Source organism: Hemiscyllium ocellatum, chromosome 12 (genome assembly GCF_020745735.1).
Source record: "Hemiscyllium ocellatum isolate sHemOce1 chromosome 12, sHemOce1.pat.X.cur, whole genome shotgun sequence".
Classification (NCBI taxonomy): domain Eukaryota; kingdom Metazoa; phylum Chordata; class Chondrichthyes; order Orectolobiformes; family Hemiscylliidae; genus Hemiscyllium; species Hemiscyllium ocellatum.
In genome coordinates this window covers 57,925,330-57,945,049 of record NC_083412.1, presented here as the reverse complement: position 1 = coordinate 57,945,049, position 19,720 = coordinate 57,925,330, and the positions used below count along the sequence as shown (strand labels likewise).

Below are 19,720 nucleotides of genomic sequence, written 5' to 3'. Positions count from 1 at the left end.
TCCAAATACATGTACATCCTGTCCCTCCAACAACTTGCCCACCACTGAGGTCAGGCTCACTGGTCTATAGTTCCCTGGCTTGTCCTTACTACCCTTCTTAAAGTGTGCCACCACGTTAGCCAACCTCCAGTCTTCCGGCACCTCACCTGTGACTATTAATGATACAAATACCTCAGCAAGAGGCCCAGCAATCACTTCTTTAGCTTCTCAGAGTTCTAGGGTACACCTGATCAGGTCCTGGGGATTTATTCACCTTTATACATTTCAAGACATCCAGCACTTCCTCCTCTGTAATATGGACATTTTGCAAGGTGTCACCATCTATTTTGCTACTTTCTACATCTTCCATATCCTTTTCCACAGTAAATACATCATACAAAGACCTATTTATGAAGCTGTTTTCTGCCAGATAATTTTATATCCATGTTAATGCATTCCCCCTACAACACACTTCCACTTTTATGTGGAAATCAAAGTATACTACATCTACAGGGTCCCTATTTCCAGAGTGCTTGTTACTCTTTCAAAAAAAACTCGAACAGATTGGTTATACTTTTCACTGAACAATGCTGATTCTTACAGTTTACTTTGGATTTTCCAAGTGCCCAGCTACAACCTCCTTAATTATCAATTCTAACACCTCCCCTATGACAAACATCAAATTAAGTAGCCTACAGCTTCCTGTTTTCTGTGACCTATCCCTTTAGAACAAGTGCATTGTATTTGCTACTTTCCAGCCTGATGGAACCTTTCTGCAATCTAGCAAACCTTGGAAAATTAGCACAAACATATCCAATACGAGCAGCATCAATAGTCACGACTGCAAACACGATCCATCGAATGTGGATTCATGTAGATTTATTTATCACTTGCTGCTTAGGACAACTTGCATGTCAAAGAACTTATGTTGTACTTCCACAGTTTTTAGGTATGTCTGATGCTACTCCTGGCATGCTTCCTATACTCTCCAATGAACCAGGATTGATCTTTTGGTTTGATGGTAATAATAGATTCAAAGATATGCCAGGCCACGAGGTTGCAGATTGTGATTGTCTACAGGTCTGCTGCTGATGGACACAGCATTTCATAGAATCTCAGTTTGGAGTTGCTGGATCTGTTTGAATGTATTCCATTTTGCATGACAGTGTGCCACACAGTATATTAATAGAATATATTAACAACCAAAACACTGAGAGGACATCAAATTAAAAATTCTGTGCTTTCTGCAGCCTTTGACATGGTTGACGATACCATCCTTTTTCAATACCTCTCAGGTCATCCAACTGTATGACTATTTCTCATCTGCTTCCATTCTGATTTGTAAATCACTAGCAATAGCTTCTCTTCCCACTTGTTTGGAACTGGAGTTCATTGGGCTTGAAATGTTATCTCTTTTTGTTTCTCTACCGATGGTGCCAAACTTGAATTGCTCCAGCACTTTGTTTTTCTTAAAGCAGATGTTAACTGATTACTATCACCTGCTATCTAGTTGACACAAAATCCTACTGTTGACACAATGTAATCTGCTCTTTCCTAAAAAAAAATCCAGGTTTCCTCAGAAGGGTGGGTATCTAACTGAACGTTCAAACAAACTAACCTACTTGCTCATACAGTTTGACTTTGTATATGGTTGTATATACCATATCAAAATATACAGTTTCCATCCTTTAGTCACCACAGTACATTCTCTCTATATTTAAAATCAAACAAGAGAAGGTATATAGTAATTGGTTGAATTTGAAACAGGATGGATCCTACACCTATCATGGGAAATACTAAATGATTTCCTTCAGTGTCCATTAGCTGTAAATGCTCCTGACAGCCATATTAATATAATGAAGATAAAATAATAGATGTATTCAGAATGACAATGTGAAGGAACTACAATTTTAATATAATCAAAAATAGAATTGAAGGAGAGTTCAGAAAATTATCTTTACACAAAAGTTTGTTAGATTTTAAAATTTTATGCCTTAAGTCATATATTTTACAATGTTTTTAGGTAGCTGCTTTTAAAAAGTAAGAACAAAAAGGCTATAGGAACAGAATAAATGAGATTAGGTAACTGGTAGGAAAAACAATGGTGTAAACTTAATATGTAAACAATGGTGAAAGAATAAAATTAATCTGCTGTACATTCTGTAATTGCAAACATGATTCGATCAATATTTCATCAATAAAGACAAAGTTGACAAATGCTGTTGTCGAGTGAAGATTTTGTTTGACTTATTGATAAAGGTTGAGAGACTTCACAGGGCAATATTTGTGACAGGAAATTAAAATTCTGAAATTTATGGAGGTATTGATAAAAGGTACTCAGAAGTAGTATTAAAATTTTTTAAAAAATCATTATTATTACTCCAATGTAAAATTCCTTTTTATCTTCTTGTTTATTAAAATTCACAAATTAACCCCCACTACAGTAGCAATGGACACAATGGAACAATATGTTTTCTTATATTCCAAAAACTAGCTTTTGAAGGCACTAACTATTAAATGCCCTGGTGAGCATTTCTATGGTACATTCAATTATCATTATGTGGTTATAATATAAGACTAAGAATAGACAAATTTCAATCAAATCAATACGCTTTCTGTGGAAATCATTTAATACTTGAATAAATCACAACTTTAACTTAAATTATCTCACACCAATCTAAAATTTATAAATTGAGCATGTGTACTAAATATTCCCAAAAGCAGTCCACCCCTACTTGAATATGAAAATTGAGCCTCTCATCCAAGTTTATCAGTGTTCGACACTTCTCCTAAATACAAGGTGATGCTCAAACTCTAACAAGAACAAGAACAAAGACTCCGCATTTGTCCTAAACATATGCTTTTGTTTAGTAGTTTTATAGGGGAATGTGGCTCCTGACATTTAACTGTTTTCTTTGAGGTAGCTAAGTAGGAGTATTACAGATAGATTTTACTTCAGTGCAGAATCACGGTCATCTGAATGCTTTCTTCGGTTTTGTGCCAGTTGCTAACTCAAGGCAAGCATATTAACAGCCAGAATCACCTGTCAGCATTTCCCTTGCTCTATCTGAATTGAACAAACTCTTGTAAGGATGTGAATACAGCAGGGAGTCTAAGTTGATTACTGTGCGGATATTTGGTTTTCACCTAGCAAATTAACTTAGCTACAAACATAATTGGCCACCAAAGGTGGTCACAGTTTGAAATATTCTTGATTTAAATTTGCATTGGCACTTCTAATTTATTATCTCAATAATATGCCAGGAGTTGCCAATACAGAGAAATCTTCACACCAACAATTTCAGAGACCAGACACACATTAAAGTACTCATAGGATTGATATCCAGACCCATAACACACCACAAAATAATTGGTCCAGGAACAAACTGTTTTTATATTGATAGTTAAGTTGGAGTCAATATTTGTTGAATATAACACAAATATTTTCTCTTACAGGTATTTTTTTCCTGTTATTATCATATTTAAGATTCTTACCAGAGTATTAGGGACAATTAGTGTATCTATACAGTGCCTTAAAATTGAACAAGAGGATAGAAAGTTTCATATGCCTCCAAAGGTTCAAATGGTCCAAATATCCTCCTCCTGTGCCATAAACTACTCCATGGCTAGACAGGCAAACAAACACATTCACAACTTTTCCCTCAGGTTTTATTTAAGGCCATGAGAACTGAAAATAACCTGAAAAAGTACCAAAAATACTTGTAGCATTTTAAATCAACTTAAAATACATTAACCCAATTTTTCAATTTTGGAATCGCACCTGCTGCTGACCCCTTAAAAATACAGATGATTTAGTGAGCTTGAGAACCTAGGTTTCCTCTTCTCTAACATTCATTTCAACGAGCTGTTTCCTATCGGGGAATTGTTATAAAATATAGCAAATTAGTTCATCACCCAACAAAATTAGAAATTCCTAACTGACAGGAAAATAGAAAGTAAAAGAATTGCTGCACAGAAAGCAAAATAAAAACTTGGACAAATTGGGTTGAAACATAAACATTAAAGCAAAATTAAAAACAACAAAATAACAGTAATGTTTAAACATTCCTCTGATGGAATGAAATTCTACACTTGTAAATTTAACTTTTTAGGGTCAGAGGGTTTGTTCAGCAGTAACTATGATTTTGGGTGTGATTAATCACTCCGAATAAACCTAGACTTATTTTGCTTCTTACCTAAATTGTTGAAGTTCACGACAAATGAGTGATTTAAAAATTATTCCATCTTTCAAAGACTACATCAATGCAGGAGCAAGGTATTATTGAGAGCAACTTCCACATTTCTACATTTAAATTCATATTTGGGGACTCCAGAATTGGTTTAGGTTTTACATTGTAAAAACAATGATGTTAACAGCCTCACTGTCAATACTACCATAAATTCTAGACTGTTAAGTTGTGCTAAATGTAAGCAAACAATGCTTTTTAAACTGAACTTTACAATGAAAGCACTGAGAAGAACAGCAATTTATATTGCACTTAACCATGCTAACAGAAATCTAGATTTTTAAAAACAATAATAATTTCAAAACACAACAAATCAAATCAATTTCAGTTGCAGAAATAAGCATTGCAATTCTGCCATCACAAACAAATAAATAAATGAATGCAATTGACAATCAAACCATACAAATCATTACTGCGACAGCACTGCGTCACAAAGGTGATGACATGTATAACTCATGGGGCACAGAGATTTCCAATGAGATTTTTTGCATTTCCATCGACAACTTGCAAAAGTGGTGCTGGATCATGCTGTATCATATTTCAGTTGTGGGCAGGCTAACAGTTTTTGCCTGTATATAGAGTTTATGGAGTTCATATTGATTTCATGGAGCACATTTATGCTGCTGCTGGTTGCAAATTCTGAGCCAGTATTTTCATACAGAGCTTGTTCATAACAGAAAGGATAATATTATCCCTCAGTTAATGGATTGATGCCTATTATATAGCATACACTTAAGCACTTGCAAAAAATTTTCTAAGTTTCTTAAGTCAATTCTGACCATATATTTTCATTTCACTGAGAATTTAGGACTGTTTAGTATCCAGAAAAAAGTCACTGCATGCAGAAATTTAAGCATGTGAGAAAGGGTTAAGTGCAGAAAGGCAGGAGATTGGACAGACTCCGTCAAGCATCCTTCCAAACTGTGTTAGGATTAGGATGTGAACAATACAAAGTTGAGGGAAAAGTGAGAAAAGTTTTATTATCAGAACAGTTCCAACAGAGCTGCAGAAACTATTGACAGAACTTTTTGCTGTGATGAGCAGCATGGCAATAATGAGAAAGTTGGGGCAATCTGAAACGAGGAATTAAGAGGTCATGAAAAGGGGTCATGAAATATCTTTAGCAAACAGGGTTAAGGAAAATCCCAAAGCCTTTTATTCGTATATAAGGAGCAAGAGGGTAACTAGAAGAAAGGGTTGGCCACTCAAGGACAAAGGAGGGAAGTTATCCTTGGAGTCAGAGAAAATGGGTGATATTCTTAATGAGTACTTTTGTTGAGGAGAGGGACATGGTGGATGTTGAGGTTAGGGTACATACTTGATTACTCTCAGTTAATTCGACATTGCAGGGAGGAAATGTTTGGTATTCTGAAAGGCATTAAGGTGGATAAATCCCCAGGTTCGGATGACATCTGTCCCAAGTTACCGAGGAAGCAAGAGAGGAAATAGCTGGGGCCTTAACAGATATCTTTTCAGCATCCTTGAATACGGATAAGGTTCCTGTGAGATATTAAAAAGTTAATTTGCTCTACTGACTTGCGAGAAATTGAATGCCCCAAGGGTAAGGTGGTGTGTCTTTGTCTGATAGGTGGAATGTGGGAGGTTATCTGGCCATTTCCTTGCCATTCAGGGATGATTTACATTTTCATCCAGAAATCAATAAGAAGATTACAGTTGGAACTTGACCACTCCTCTACAGTTACAAAAAACAAATTGCAACAGATCTGACCATTAAGCGATGATGTGCATTACATTGTTTCTGGAGATGGGGTGGTCACTACATTGTATCTTGAGTGGCCTGTGACTATAAGGGGTTGGCTGAGGGTTGACTTGTGGGCAGTATTAACTGTGATGTTGAGAGTTTTGTACAAAGGAAAGACTGTTTCTTTTGTTCAGTAAGAGCTTTTGCCACGATCCCGTAAGCTCTGCGAGGTGTGTGATAAAGGTTCCTCCAGAAAGCTTGTAATGTACTATGCTTAATAAATTTGGTTGCTTGTTCACAGAAGTTGCAGTGTTGCAGTTGCATCAAGTGTGTAAGAATCTCAGGAGTAAAAGAACTTAACACCAGATGAGTGGAGAATTGGTAATGTTGTCCCCTTGTTTAAGAAGGGTAGCAAAGATAATCCAGGCAATTATAGACCAATGACCCTGATGTCAGCAGTAGGGAAGCTGCTGGAGAAGATATTGAGAGATAGGACCTATTTAACGATGTAAACAAAATAGGCTTATCAGTGATAGGCAGCACGGTTTTGTGCAGGGAAGGTCATGTCTTACCAACTTCATAGAATTCTTTGAGGAAGTGACGAAGTTGATTGATGAGGGAAGGATTGTAAATGTCAAATACATGGACTTCAGTAAGGTGTCTGATAAGGTTCCCCATGGTAGGCTGTAGGAGTAAGTGAAGTTGCATGGGGTCCAGGGTGTACTAGCTAGATAGACAGAGAACTGGCTAAGCAACAGGAGACAGAGTGTTAGTGGAAGGGATTTTCTCAAAATGGAGAACTGTGACCAGCTGGGGTCCAGGGTGTACTAGCTAGATAGATAGAGAACTGGCTAAGCAACAGGAGACAGAGTGTTAGTGGAAGGGATTTTCTCAAAATGGAGAACTGTGACCAGCTGTGTTCCACAGGGATCTGTGCTGGGACCACTGTTGTTTTTGATATACATAAATGATCTGGAGGAAAGTATAGGTGATCTGATTAGCATGTCTGCTGATTGGTGATTGGTGGAGTGAGAATGCAGCAGAATATAGATAGATTGGAGAGTTGGGCAAAGAAATGGCAGATGGAGTTCAATCTGGGCAAATATGAGGTGATGCATTTAGGAAGATTCAATTCTAGAGGGAACTATACAGTAAATGAAAAAGCCCTGAAAAAAACGGATGTACAGAGAGACCTGGTTGTTCAGGTTCACTGTACCTTGAAGGTGGCAATGCTGGTCGATAGAGTGGTCAAGAAGGCATACAGCATGGGTTCCTTCATCAAATGAGGTATTGAGTACAAGAGTTGGCATGTCATGTTACAGATGTTTAGGACTTTGGTTTGGCCAAATTTGGAATACTATGTACATTTCTGGTCGCCACATTATTAGAAGGATGTGGATGTTTTAGAGAGGGTGCAGAGGAGGTTCACCAAGATGTTGCTTGATATGAGGGTGCTGGCTATGAAGTGAGGTTGAGTAGATTAGAATTACTTTCATTAGAAAGACAGAGGTTGAGGGGGGACCTGATTGAGGTCTACAAAATCATGACCAGTATAGATAGGGTGGATAGCAAGAAGCATTTTCCCAGAGTGAGAGAACTCAATTACTAGGGGTCATAAGTTCAAGGTGAGAGGGGAAAAGTTTAGGGGAAATATGCGTGAAATGTTCTTTATGCAGAGGGTGGTGTGTATTTGAAGGTGAAGGTGGTAGAGGCGGGTATGATAGCATCATCTAGACAGATACATGAATGGGCATGGAGCAGAGGTATACAGATCCTTGAAAAATAGGCAACATGCTTAGATAGAGGATCTGGATCAGCACAGGCTTGCGGGGCTGAATGGTCTGTTCCTGTGCTGTAATTTTCTTTGTTATTTGTTCTTAATTATAATAGGAATGAAAAATTCAGATTTCTTTGTAAAGAAAATATTCCAATTTCCAACTCCACTGTCACCACCATTTCCCTGCATGCTCATAGACAGCTACCTCTTCCCCTTTTCTCCATACAATTGGGAATTGCCAAACCACCAGTCTTACATCATCATCATGGCTGCTTTCAGGACTTCACACTCTCAGGACTTCACAGTGGGACACTTATGCCATGTATGCTTCTGCTAGATTGCTTTGGCCACAGGAGAACATATAATTCACTCATTTTGTGCTAACTGGAGGCTGCCAATCTCTTTTCAAAGGGGGATGCTTGGATCACGCCAATGGAGTCTTGTATTAAAGCCCTGAAAGGGTGTTCCATATCATTGTGTCATGCTTTGCCATTCACAACTGGAGCTGATAAAGGCAGGGGATAGCCTGGATGCAGATGAAATATGGGAATCAAGAGCAATCCTCTGTAGAGGTTGTAGAGGATGTTCAGGGTATTAAAACTAAAGATAATAAGAACAGTAGTAGATCAGTTGGCACTTTGAGTCTGCTCCGCCATTCAAGAGGATCATGGCTGATCATTCTATTCTGTACCTTGTTCCAGTTTTCACCTCATTCCTTTGGTCCCATTAAAGGGACCATGATAAAGCTACGCATTATTGAGCACAAATGTTGTTGGCACTGGAGTGTCTGCGTAGGTCAATTATAGCTGGCTGTATTTACTTTTCTGAAGATGGTGATTAATTCAGAATCTTTCCTTAAGAAGAGGACAGGCAAATCAAATTTGAAATCTCCAGGAAGAACAAGGGTATCCTTCCATTGTAATGTTCAGTTGGTTACATGGATCAAGTTATTTTTGCACTCCATGAGCATTTTCTGTTGCTGAATAGATAAGCCAGGTTTTCTGAGGCTCCTAACATTTCTTGTCAAGGATGAATTCTACCTGTCTGGGAGGAGAACTTAATATTGGCTCCTTCAGAAACACAGATCATACCTGAAATCCATCAAGCTCCTCAACTGCAGGGTAGTCGGGGGGAGGCAAGGGTCGGGAAGTAAATCAGACCATGCACCTTTTTCATGACAATAGTTGCTGCATTCTGTGATTTAAATGTCCTGCAGTACAGACAGCCAATTTGTCAACTTCAGTTAAAGGCTGGCATGAAAGGTAAGTCTGGGTTAGAATACCATTTAAGTAGGGTGCCAGGATGCAAAGCTGATAGGGTGCGAGTTAAGCAATGAGTGTTAAAACAGGTTAGGTGGGGAATGGGTATTCAGTCTGACTGGGAACAGGAAGACTGAGATCTGAGGAAGTGTCACTGTGCGAGTCAATGGTAAGTACAAAATTCAGCCTTATGTATTTAGATGCTAGGGAGATAGCAAATAGATGAGAAATAAAAAGCGATTTGAAGTCAAATCCTTTCAGTATTTTCAGTGAGAATGGGACAAAACAGGATTACAAATTATTTTTTAGCTGCGATTTGACAGAAAAGAAGGGAACATAGTGAGGGCAGTTCCATCTAAGTCCAAAGATGTACAAGTTAGGTGAATCCTCCATGCTAAATTGCCCATAGTGTTAGGTGCAGGGGTAAAATGTAAGGGAATGGGTCTGGGTTGGTTGCTCTTCGGAGGGTCGGTGTGGACTTGTTGGCTGAAGGGCCTGTTTCTACACTGTAGGGAATCTAAGAAAGCTGAAGAACAGGCAGGAAGGCATTGGGAGAGAATACTCTGGTCGACTACAAAAGAAAATCTATAAACTCATTGCACTCATTATTGCAAGTCAAGGGTGGAAGACTCAAGGAGTGGTGGTTAGGGCTGGGGGCTGGGGAGTGACGGGGGAGTGCTCGTTCACAAAAATGATTGTGATAGTGAGAAGCTAGGTTTGTCTTTGCATTCTTGGTTGGTCTTAAAATACTGAACAATCTTTATTAACATGGAGAATACTTTAATCATGCTTTCAGTAGTATTATGATGATGTGTTACCTCAGATATTAGAGTATCACAATTGGCAGGACATTTACAACATTCTGAACATTTTGGAAAGAAGACTTTGCTAAACAAAGGAGACTGGCTGCAGCAGACGAAAGTGTTGTACTTGCAATTGACACAAGTTACCTGATTGGAGTCACTAAGTTTACAATATTTTCATAAAGAAGATACATATTCCAGTTTGTGAATGTATTACAGTTATTGAATTTGAACACAGACAGTGATAGAAAAACTTGCCTGAACTATCCTTTCCCTCTCTTTTCTCAAAGTCCCTCTCAAAGTTTGAGAATTGAAAATATGCATCACTACAAGTGGAAAGTTTCTAAAGGGGATGTTTTCTTGCTTCAACTTGAGAGTTCTCAAAGGAACAATTCTGAGTCAATCACCATCTCAAGAAATGCAAATCCAACCAGCTATAATTGACCTACAAAGTCATCCCAGTGCCAAGGGTATTTATGCAAAGTGCCTTTGGATGCAGATAAACATTAAAGAAGAAACCATGAGCTTTTTTTTCTGAACTTCACTATTTTAAGATAACATCTTGAAGTTTTTTTCTTACTTTGCCCAGATTGAAGTTCCTGTATGTTTGCATATATTATATTTGCACAGGTGAAACATTTTGTTAATAATCATTAATAAACTTTACATCATTTCTGGAGGAAATCTTATTTGTCAGTTAAGGATCCTGGGACTGAGTTATAGATGGTCTTATATACATGTACAAGTTGCCAACATCACCCGTCTTTTCAATTTAAATTTAATTGTGACCAACGGAGAACGTAACAAGGAAAAGAATCTGTTGACCCCCTGTAACTCAGTCACAAAAATCAGCAAGCCAAATCAAATGATTAAGCAGTTGTTTCTAAGGGCAGAACAAATTTGGAACCTAAGGATATGGGCATTCTAGAAGAATGACTAGGGCAGGGCAGTCTTTTAAGTTGTAAAGAAGGCCAAGGGTTTAAAATCAAGGACATGATGCAATTTACTAAATTTGTAACTGTATAAAATATCATGGTAAGTTGTTGGCTAAAGGTTAGATTATTGGAAACTTGAAAGTGACTTTAGGGAAAGTTTCCCCACTGAACCCAAATTATGGTGATAAGACGTGGCCTTATCAGTGATACTTACAATATAAATACAGATACCACAAAAGTGTCAACTTCAAAGTGATGGTTGTGTCCGTAGGTGTGCAACATTTATGGAGGGAGAGAATTAGGGAAAAAAGAAGGAAAGTTAACTCAGATGAGAGTAAGCAACTTAAGGAAGAGGCTGATATTACTGAGAATAAAAAGCCATTCAATGCAGAAACTGAGGGAGGAAATGGCATCTTCCTGGGAAACATGGAATTCTATTTGGGTGTGTGGAGCAAAAGAAGAATTTACAATAGGATATATGAAGGATGGAAGAAGGTGAAATGCTCAAAGGAGGATTTGCATAGGAGTAGAGGGCAGGCCAAGATTTGACTTAGCTGCAAAGATTATACCATAACCATGATTTAGGTGTGGCAAGTGAGGAAAATATAAATATTTTCATTGATGCAAAGATTAACATTACGAAAGTATTTGCTAGTGAGTAGGGAAAATAATTTTTGACCGAGTAGTCAATGGAATAGGATAATCAATTTGAAATAGCCATGGAAAAGAGGGAGGAGAGACATTATCTGTGAATTTTGGTCTCAACAGGGTTATAATACCCTGCCACAAAGCTTTAAGAGGAAACTGAAAATATGTTCGACAGAAGTGAGCATGTTCTTACTACTGTGTGCACCTTTGGAAAATTAACTCAATGCCTTCATCTAAATTTGATCTTTATTGAACACTTTTCTTTCCAAGCACTACCCACAGACATCCAATGACTCCTCAACCAACAGATGCTGATGCTGAGACGTACAACCATTCTTTATTCTATCAGCTTCCTCATGTATGGTTAGTCTTTAAGTTCAATGCCTGCATGTCAACTGCATTTTCGAGGTAAAAAATCTGTCATTTAAACCAACGAAATAATAAGGCAAGTGGCAGAAGTGCAACAATATGGGGAGAAGAGGCAGCTGTTCATCATCAACTTTTATCGCTATCGACATCATTTTCTAATGGCATAGTAGGACATTGGCAAGGAAATTGTTTATTGTCCATTTTTAGGCACTTATTCAATGATGCACAGAGGCTAGCCTGATACCTGACCATGGGAATTATTTATATTATTTGCATGAGCTGCTCCCATCTCTTGTTTTTCCACATTGGACACCATTACTACAGGTTGCTTTCCTTGAGGATGATCCGACAGAACAACATAGCAGAGAAGAGGCACTGGAAAAGAATGGCTCGGTTAGATACGACAAAGACTGAACTATTGAGAAGGGAGAATGAAAGGAGAGATGGTGAAGGTAGACAGCTATAGATTCAGGCTAGGGCAGCTAAGAGTTAATAAGGTGATTTTGGATTTGTGGGCAACTAGAAGGAGAAAAAACAGAATTCTTCATCACCAAGACTGAGCACAAAGCTCCTTGTAGTTGATGACTGCAGTGAGGGTAGAGCAATAGAGTTTTAAGAGAGCATTGTGAGCACAACTGATTTCTAATAAGTTGAATTAAGGTTCAATATTGATCTTAAAAGGGAGCTAGTTCTAGATTTCTATTAATTTTCAGATTATTTTTAAAAAATTGCATATATAATAAGGTGATTATAATGATATCAGCCGAGTGGACCTCATAGAATATGAGTTCCCTGATTGGGGCTGATAATCTGGTCCGATCAGGGAGCTCTGACAGATATAAAGAGGAGTGTCAGAGGTTCTGTTCACTCAGAGCTGGCTTTGAGGGAGCTAGTTCAGTGTCAAGGGCTGTCCATGTATAATTAAAGGGTGACTTGGTGATGGGATACCAGTCCCTGTGGAGTTAGTTCAATAAATGTAGAATATTAGTAACAGGAAACACTGATGTAGAAATGCAACTCTAGAAAATTCAATTTTCATTCAGTAGTTCAATATAGCCAAAAATGATTTTTAATGCACAATAGTTGTGAATTGTATGGATACAAATATCTAACATTTTGGTACCAGTTACCAGCATTGAAATGCACGATAGAGGTTTTTGGAGTGCAGTGGGCACTGTAGGGTCTGGGGTGCATCATCAAGCTGGATAATGCTATTTTGATTTGATGAGTTTCCATTTCATAGGTTCCTGTTAACTGTTTATTGGTTCTGTTACAATGCTCCAATGAGGACTGGTGAACCCGTTAAAGTTTATTGTTCTAAGAGCAGAAAGGCACCTGCAGGATCCATTTCCATTTGTATTTTATTCAAATGTGCTGTTTGATATCTAGTTCCTAACACTAAATTATTTTACAAACATGATCTTCTGCTAAACTAATGGTTCGCAGACTGATTGTTGAAAACAGTTACATGATGTGGTTTACCCTGTCACCAGTAACCAATACCGTCCTTACTACTGAGCTATCCAAAACTATAAATACAAACAGAGGAGAGTTTTGTCACTCAAGATACACAAAAATAAACTACACTTACATATTAAATGTAAGCAAATGTCTTGGCACACTTCTCAGATTTTATTAAAATAATAAATCTTTTTTGGATGAAAATGTGGATGGATGGGTTAGTAAGTTTGTAGATGATACAAAGATTGGTGTTGTGGGTAGTGTGGAAGGATACAGTGGGATATAGACCAGTTGCAGACATGGGTGGAGAAATGGTAGGTGGAAATTAATCTGGGTAGGTGTGAGATGCTGCACTTTGGGAGATCAAATGTTAAAGAAAAGTATACAGTCAATGGCAGGACTGTGAACAAAACTGATATGCAGAGGGACCTTGGGGTTCAAGTTCATAGCTCACAGAAAGTGGCCCCACAAGTAGAAAGGGTGGTAAAGAAAGCATACGGCACGCTTGCATTTATTAGTTGGGGAAGTGAATTCAAGAGTCAGGATATCATGTTGCAGATTTATAGGATATTGGTTAGATCACATGGAGTATTGCGTTCAATTATGGTGCCACATTACTGGAAAAAAGTGGATGCTTTGTAGAGGATGCAGAAGAGGTTTACAGGATGCTACCTGGATGAAAGGATATGAGCTACTAGGAGAGGCGAGAAGAGTTCAGCTTGTTTTCTCTGGAGTGGCAGAGGCTGAGGGGAAATTTGATAAAAGTCTATAAAATTATGAGATGCATTCATAGGATTGACAGAATCTCTTTCCCCAGAGTTGAAATATCTAAAACCAGGCAGCATGCATTTAAGGTGGCAGGGAGAAAGTTCAAAGGAGTTTCTTTTCAAAATACAAAGTGTGATAGGAGTCTGGAACATGCTAGAACAGGGTGGTAATGGAGGCAGATATGATAGGGACATTTAAGAGACTTTTAGATAAGCATATGAATGTGCATGGAATTGAGGGATATGGGCCAAGGCCAAGCAGAAGGGATTAATTTAATTTGGCATCATGTTTAGCACAACATTGTGGGTCAAAGGGCCCATTCATGTGCTGTATTGTTCTATGTTCTAAGGTTATTATTGATTAACAGCGACACGTTGGCACAGTGGTTAGTGCTGCTGCCTCACAGTGGCAGAGACCAGGGTTCAATTCCTGCCTCAGGCGACTGTCTGTGTGGAGTTTGCACATTCTCCCCGTGTCTGTGGGTGCTCCGGTTTCCTCCCACAGTCCAAAAATGTGCAGGTTAGGTGAATTGGCCATGCCAAATTGCCCGCAGTGTTAGGTGAAGGGGTAAATGTAGGGGAATTGGTCTGGATGGGTGGTGGATCGGTGTTGACTTGTTGGGTTGAAGGGCCTGTTACCACACTGTAAGTAACTAGTTTTAATCCAACTCTAAGAGATGAAGCAATAAATCAAATGTAAAGTCTAAACAAAACCATGTATTAGATACCTGTACCCTGCAAGGATAGAGGGAAAAGTATATGGAAGAGCGTTACTGAGAGATGAGAGAATTGTACACTAACCAGTGATGGAAGAAAAGGTGCAAGGATTCCTCCCAGTCTGGCAGACATTGAACAAATGCCTAGCCCAACATTCCTGTAGGAAAACAAGGAAATAATAAGCAAATATTTGAAATTTCAAAATATATAATCTACATTCTACAATATGTAGAATAGCTCAGGACACACACTTGTGACAATCTTAAAGAGCATGCCCACCTGCTTTGTAAACAAACATCTCAGAATTTTTAAAAACTTGATTCTATTTTGAAATTCCAGGTTTTTAGAAAGTTTTTCTCCAAATGATAGAAACAACAGGAAACAAGCTGAAATATGCAGAATTTAAGCAATCAGCTTCAAAGCAATTCACTATGATGTCACCACTTCTAAAAACTAAAATATACAAAAAGATTCAAGTTAATAATAAAAATGAACTTACTCCTAACTGTACACAAATAGAGGGTATCAAATATCACAATACATGAGAGGCAACTTATAGCACCTCTGAGTTTAGTTATTTCACCAAGTCTGTATGCTAACGACATGCACTTACATCACACATTCCATATAATGAATGTATCAAAATGGCACACAATCAAAACGAATTTAACAAATCTGGCAACCTGTGGTCTAATACCTGAAGATTAGCTTGGGACTGACTGGATCATTACAAAGTACCAATATTCTTCAGAGAAGTGAATCAGCTACCTTTACCTAGTCTAGCCTACATATTACTCCAATCTCACAATGTATGATAGATTCTTAAAACTCTGGGAAATAAAGTGGGGATCACTAGTGTCATGTCCACCACAAGAACAAATAAAAATTGCACTGGAGAAAAGCTTACCAATTGAGAAAAATCACATAAATGAAACAGTTAATGGGATATCAGAAAGACACACCTGCAATCACTCCAATGGTTTCAACTGTTGTAGACGTACCTGACAGATGTGGGATAGAGCTCAGAGCTGTAAATGTAGACCACATTAAATGCAGCGCTTATTGAAAGTTTACCCAATATAGAAAATGCTTGACTGTTGATAACAGAATATATTCCAATGCCTGTAAAGATAAAATGCTTTGTATAAAATCTGCACAGCAAAAACCAAACACACATAATTTAATAGCATGCAATACCAATTTAGATGTAATAAATTAGATTTATGAAAGGAAATATTCTCTCAAGGATATTCAATAACTGATGATGAAAAATATCCATGTGAGTAATGTTAAGGCAAGGGTCAAGTTCAGCTAAGAAACTCTGCAAATTTGAATGTCCTGGCACGATTGCCTGGATTCAACATGACAATTGGTAATTATGAGTGATGACACTTATCAACTGTACTCCAGCACAAATCAGCAATTTCCAGAGGACACAGTGAAATAACTTATACAGAATAAACAAGTAAAATAGCACAAAGTAAAAATTCCTGAATCAGATGACGAATTCCACTGATAATAGTCATAGAGTCATAGAGATGTACAGCATGGAAACAGACCCTTCGGTCCAACCTGTCCATGCCGACCAGATATCCCAATCCAATCTAGTCACACCTGCCAGCACCTGGCCCATATTCCTCCAAACCCTTCCTATTCATATACCCATCCAAATGCCTCTTAAATGTTGCAATTGTACCAGCCTCCACCACTTCCTCTGGCAGCTCATTTCATACATGTACCACCCTCTGCGTGAAAAAGACGGCCCTTAGATCTCTTTCATATCTTTCCCCTCTCACCTTCAACCTATGCCCTCTAATTCTGGACTCTCCGACCCCAGGGAAAAGACTTTGTCTATTTATTCTATCCATGCCCCTCATAATTTTGTAAACCTCTATAAGGTCACCTCTCAGCCTCCAACGCTCCAGGGAAGACTGCCCAACCTGTTCAGCCTCTCCCTACAGCTCAAACCCTCCAACCCTGGCAACATCCTTGTAAATCTTTTCTGAACCCTTTCAAGTTTCACAACATCTTTCCGATAGGAAGGAGACCAGAATTGCACGCAATATTCCAACAGTGGCCTAACCAATGTCCTGTTTTGAGAAGATACGTAGTTCAGGTTGAGGTTCTGGATGTAGGTTTGCTTGCTGAGCTGGAAGGTTCATTTTCAGAAGTTTTGTCACCATACTAGCTAACATCTTCAGTGAGCCCCCAGATGAAGCACTGGTGGTATGGCCTGCTTTCTATGTGTTGGGTTGGTGATGTTATTTTTTGTGGTGACATCATTTCCTGTTCTTTTTCTTAGGCCATGGAAAATGGGATCCAAGTCAACGTGTTTATTGATAGAGTTCCGGTTGGAATGCCGTGCTTCTAAGAATTCTTGTGCGAGTTTCTATTTGGCTTGTCCTAGGATGGATGTGTTGTCCCAGTCGAAGTGGTGCCCTTCCTCATCTGTATGTAAGGATACTAGTGAGAGTGGGTCATGTCTTTTTGTGGCTAGTTGATGTTCATGTATCCTGGTGGTTAGTTTTCTGCCTGTTTATCCAATGTAGTGTTTGTTAACAGTTCTTGCAAGGTATTTTGTAGATGACATTAGTTTTGTTTGTTGTCTGTACAAGGTCTTTCAAGTTCATTAGCTGCTGTTTTAGTGCATTTGTGGGCTACCATGATGCCAAGAGGTCTGAGTAGTCTGGCACTCATTTGTCTTATCAAGATGTCTTTGATAGGAGTCCCCTGATTTTTAATCGTAGTTCTTGATTCTGCCATAACAGGGATCATCCCCTGCCTAGGGGCTAGGGTTTCTGGACATGTTTTGTCTGCTTGTTTGGGTTTGTTGCTGAGAAATTGGTAGACTGTGTTTATTGAGTACTCATTCTTTTTGAAAACACTTTATAGATGATTTTCCTCTGCTCTTCCTAGTTCCTCTATGCTGCAGTGTGTGGTGGCTCATTGAAATAATGTTCTAAAAAAAGGGTAGACCGCAAAACATTTCCAGAATGCAAGAAATATCAAATTCTTAAGTGCTATAAGCAATGAATTACTAGCACTGCTGCGCTAGAGAAATTATATTAATTGATAAATATTAACCTAAGTATTCTGAAGATTCATAATTACAGTAACCTATATTCTTCAACTAATTCTCTAAACATTTATATCTATGTTGAGAACTCAGCTAAAAATAGGCTTGTATTATTTTTCCAATCATAATTTGTGACCAGTGTGCATCTGTGCTCCAGTGGGTAGGTACATTTGATGCTATCACCTCATTTAAATGGGTATTGGGCTCAGCATTTGTCACCTTGCCAGATGTCTCTGCTCTGTGTTCAATATGGGATCGAGCAGTGTGTGTTAACAACATAGGATACAGTCGATTTAGATCTTGCAGGCAGACTATCCCTCCGAAAGAAATATGCTTTTGAATTACAACAGACTGTTGTTGAAGCCAATTGCTTCAATGTAAACGAGGAAAATTGAACTTTAGGGCAGAGAGATGTCTTCAGGATCTCTAAAACAGTTCTGCAAACATTACTAGTAGAAGTAGACAGGAGGAGAAACATTAAGGTTCTATAGCAGGTCATGAGACTCTCAAGCGAAAAGAAAAAATTGAGACCTTATGGTCAGGGAAATTAATTCTAGCATCTGGACTCAAACTCATTACATGTTACCAATGAGTTACAGTTTACATTGATGTGATTGGTTGTTTTGGTGTAATGAGTGTCCATATCTCTAGGCCAGAAGACCTGGGTACAAGCCCCACCTTTTCATAATATATTTAATAAAAATATCTACATTGATATGATAGATATTGTTACATAAAGATTTTGAGGAGGATCAGATGTTAGGTCTCACTTGTTCAAGGTTCTAAGCTGTTCTGCCCACATAATTATCCATATGACCTCACAATGAGCTGAACACCTCAGTATTGACTCTTTCAAACCCATATTTGACAGGTGACTGTTCAAGCTGTAATAGTGTTCACTTCTGTTACAATACTATATGTGGAACGTGGGTTTCCTCCGGGTGCTCCGGCTTCCTCCCACAATCTAAAGAATGTACAGGTTAGGTGAATTGGCCATGCTAAATAAGTAAACGTAGGGAAATGGGTCTGGGTGGGTTGCGCTTCGGCGGGTCAGTGTGGACTTGTTGGGCCAAAAGGCCTGCTTCCACGCTGTAAGTAATCTAATCTAATCTAATCTAAATTAACTTTAACACGTTGAGATCCAAAGGAATCTTGACTGGATAGATAGGCAGGGGATAATCCCTGTTATGGCAGAATCAAGAATTATGATTAAAAATCAGAGGACTCCCATTTAAAATAGATTAAGTACAATTTTTTCTCTCAGAGGGTCACAAGCTTTTGAAACTCTTTTCTCCTCATCTCAGTCCTAAATAGTCTATCCTGTATTTTTAAACTGTGATTCCTGGTTCTGGACTCCCCAGTCATTCAAAACATTCTTCCTGCACTTAATCTGACTAGTCCTGCTAGCATTTTATAGGATTCTACGGTTTCTCCCCTCATTCTTCTAAACTCCAGCGAATATATCCTAACTGATCCAATTGCTCTTTATATGGCTCTCCCATTCCAGGAATGTGTCTTGTAAATTTTTGTTGCACACCCTCCATAGCTAGGAAATTCTTCCCCAGGTGAGGAGACCAAGGCTGTATACAATACTCCAGGTATTCTCACCAAGGCCCTGTACATTTGCAGCAAGACATATCTACTCCTATACACTAATCTTCTCATTATGAAAGCCAACATACCATTTGCCTTCTTCTACTGCACCTTCATGCTTACTTTCAGGCATTCAGATAATAATCTGCCTTCCTTTTTTTGTTACAAAGTGAACAACCTCATAATTATCCATATCATACTTCATCAGCCATACCTTTTCCCACAAGCTCACTTTATCCAAATTACACGGAAGCATCTCTGATTCATCCTCACAGTTCTCTCTCCCACACATCTTTGTTTCATCTACAAACCAGGAGATTAGTTCCCTCATCTAAATCATGAACATGTATTACGAATATCTAGGATCCTAGTATTGATTCCTGCACT

The 19,720-nt window shown here is 38.4% G+C and overlaps 1 protein-coding gene across 1 annotated transcript in view; it reads right to left on the bottom strand.

Moving 5' to 3' along the window:
- Nucleotides 1–19,720, bottom strand: part of LOC132820775 (solute carrier family 22 member 15-like) — a 76,898-nt gene that overhangs the window by 12,689 nt on the left and 44,489 nt on the right. Inside the window, exons 9-10 of the mRNA XM_060833068.1 lie at nt 15,666–15,786; nt 14,749–14,821 (exon numbers count right to left, since the gene is read on the bottom strand). Of these exons, the coding sequence (XP_060689051.1) occupies nt 14,749–14,821; nt 15,666–15,786 (194 nt within the window). The remainder of the gene's footprint in view (nt 1–14,748; nt 14,822–15,665; nt 15,787–19,720) is intronic.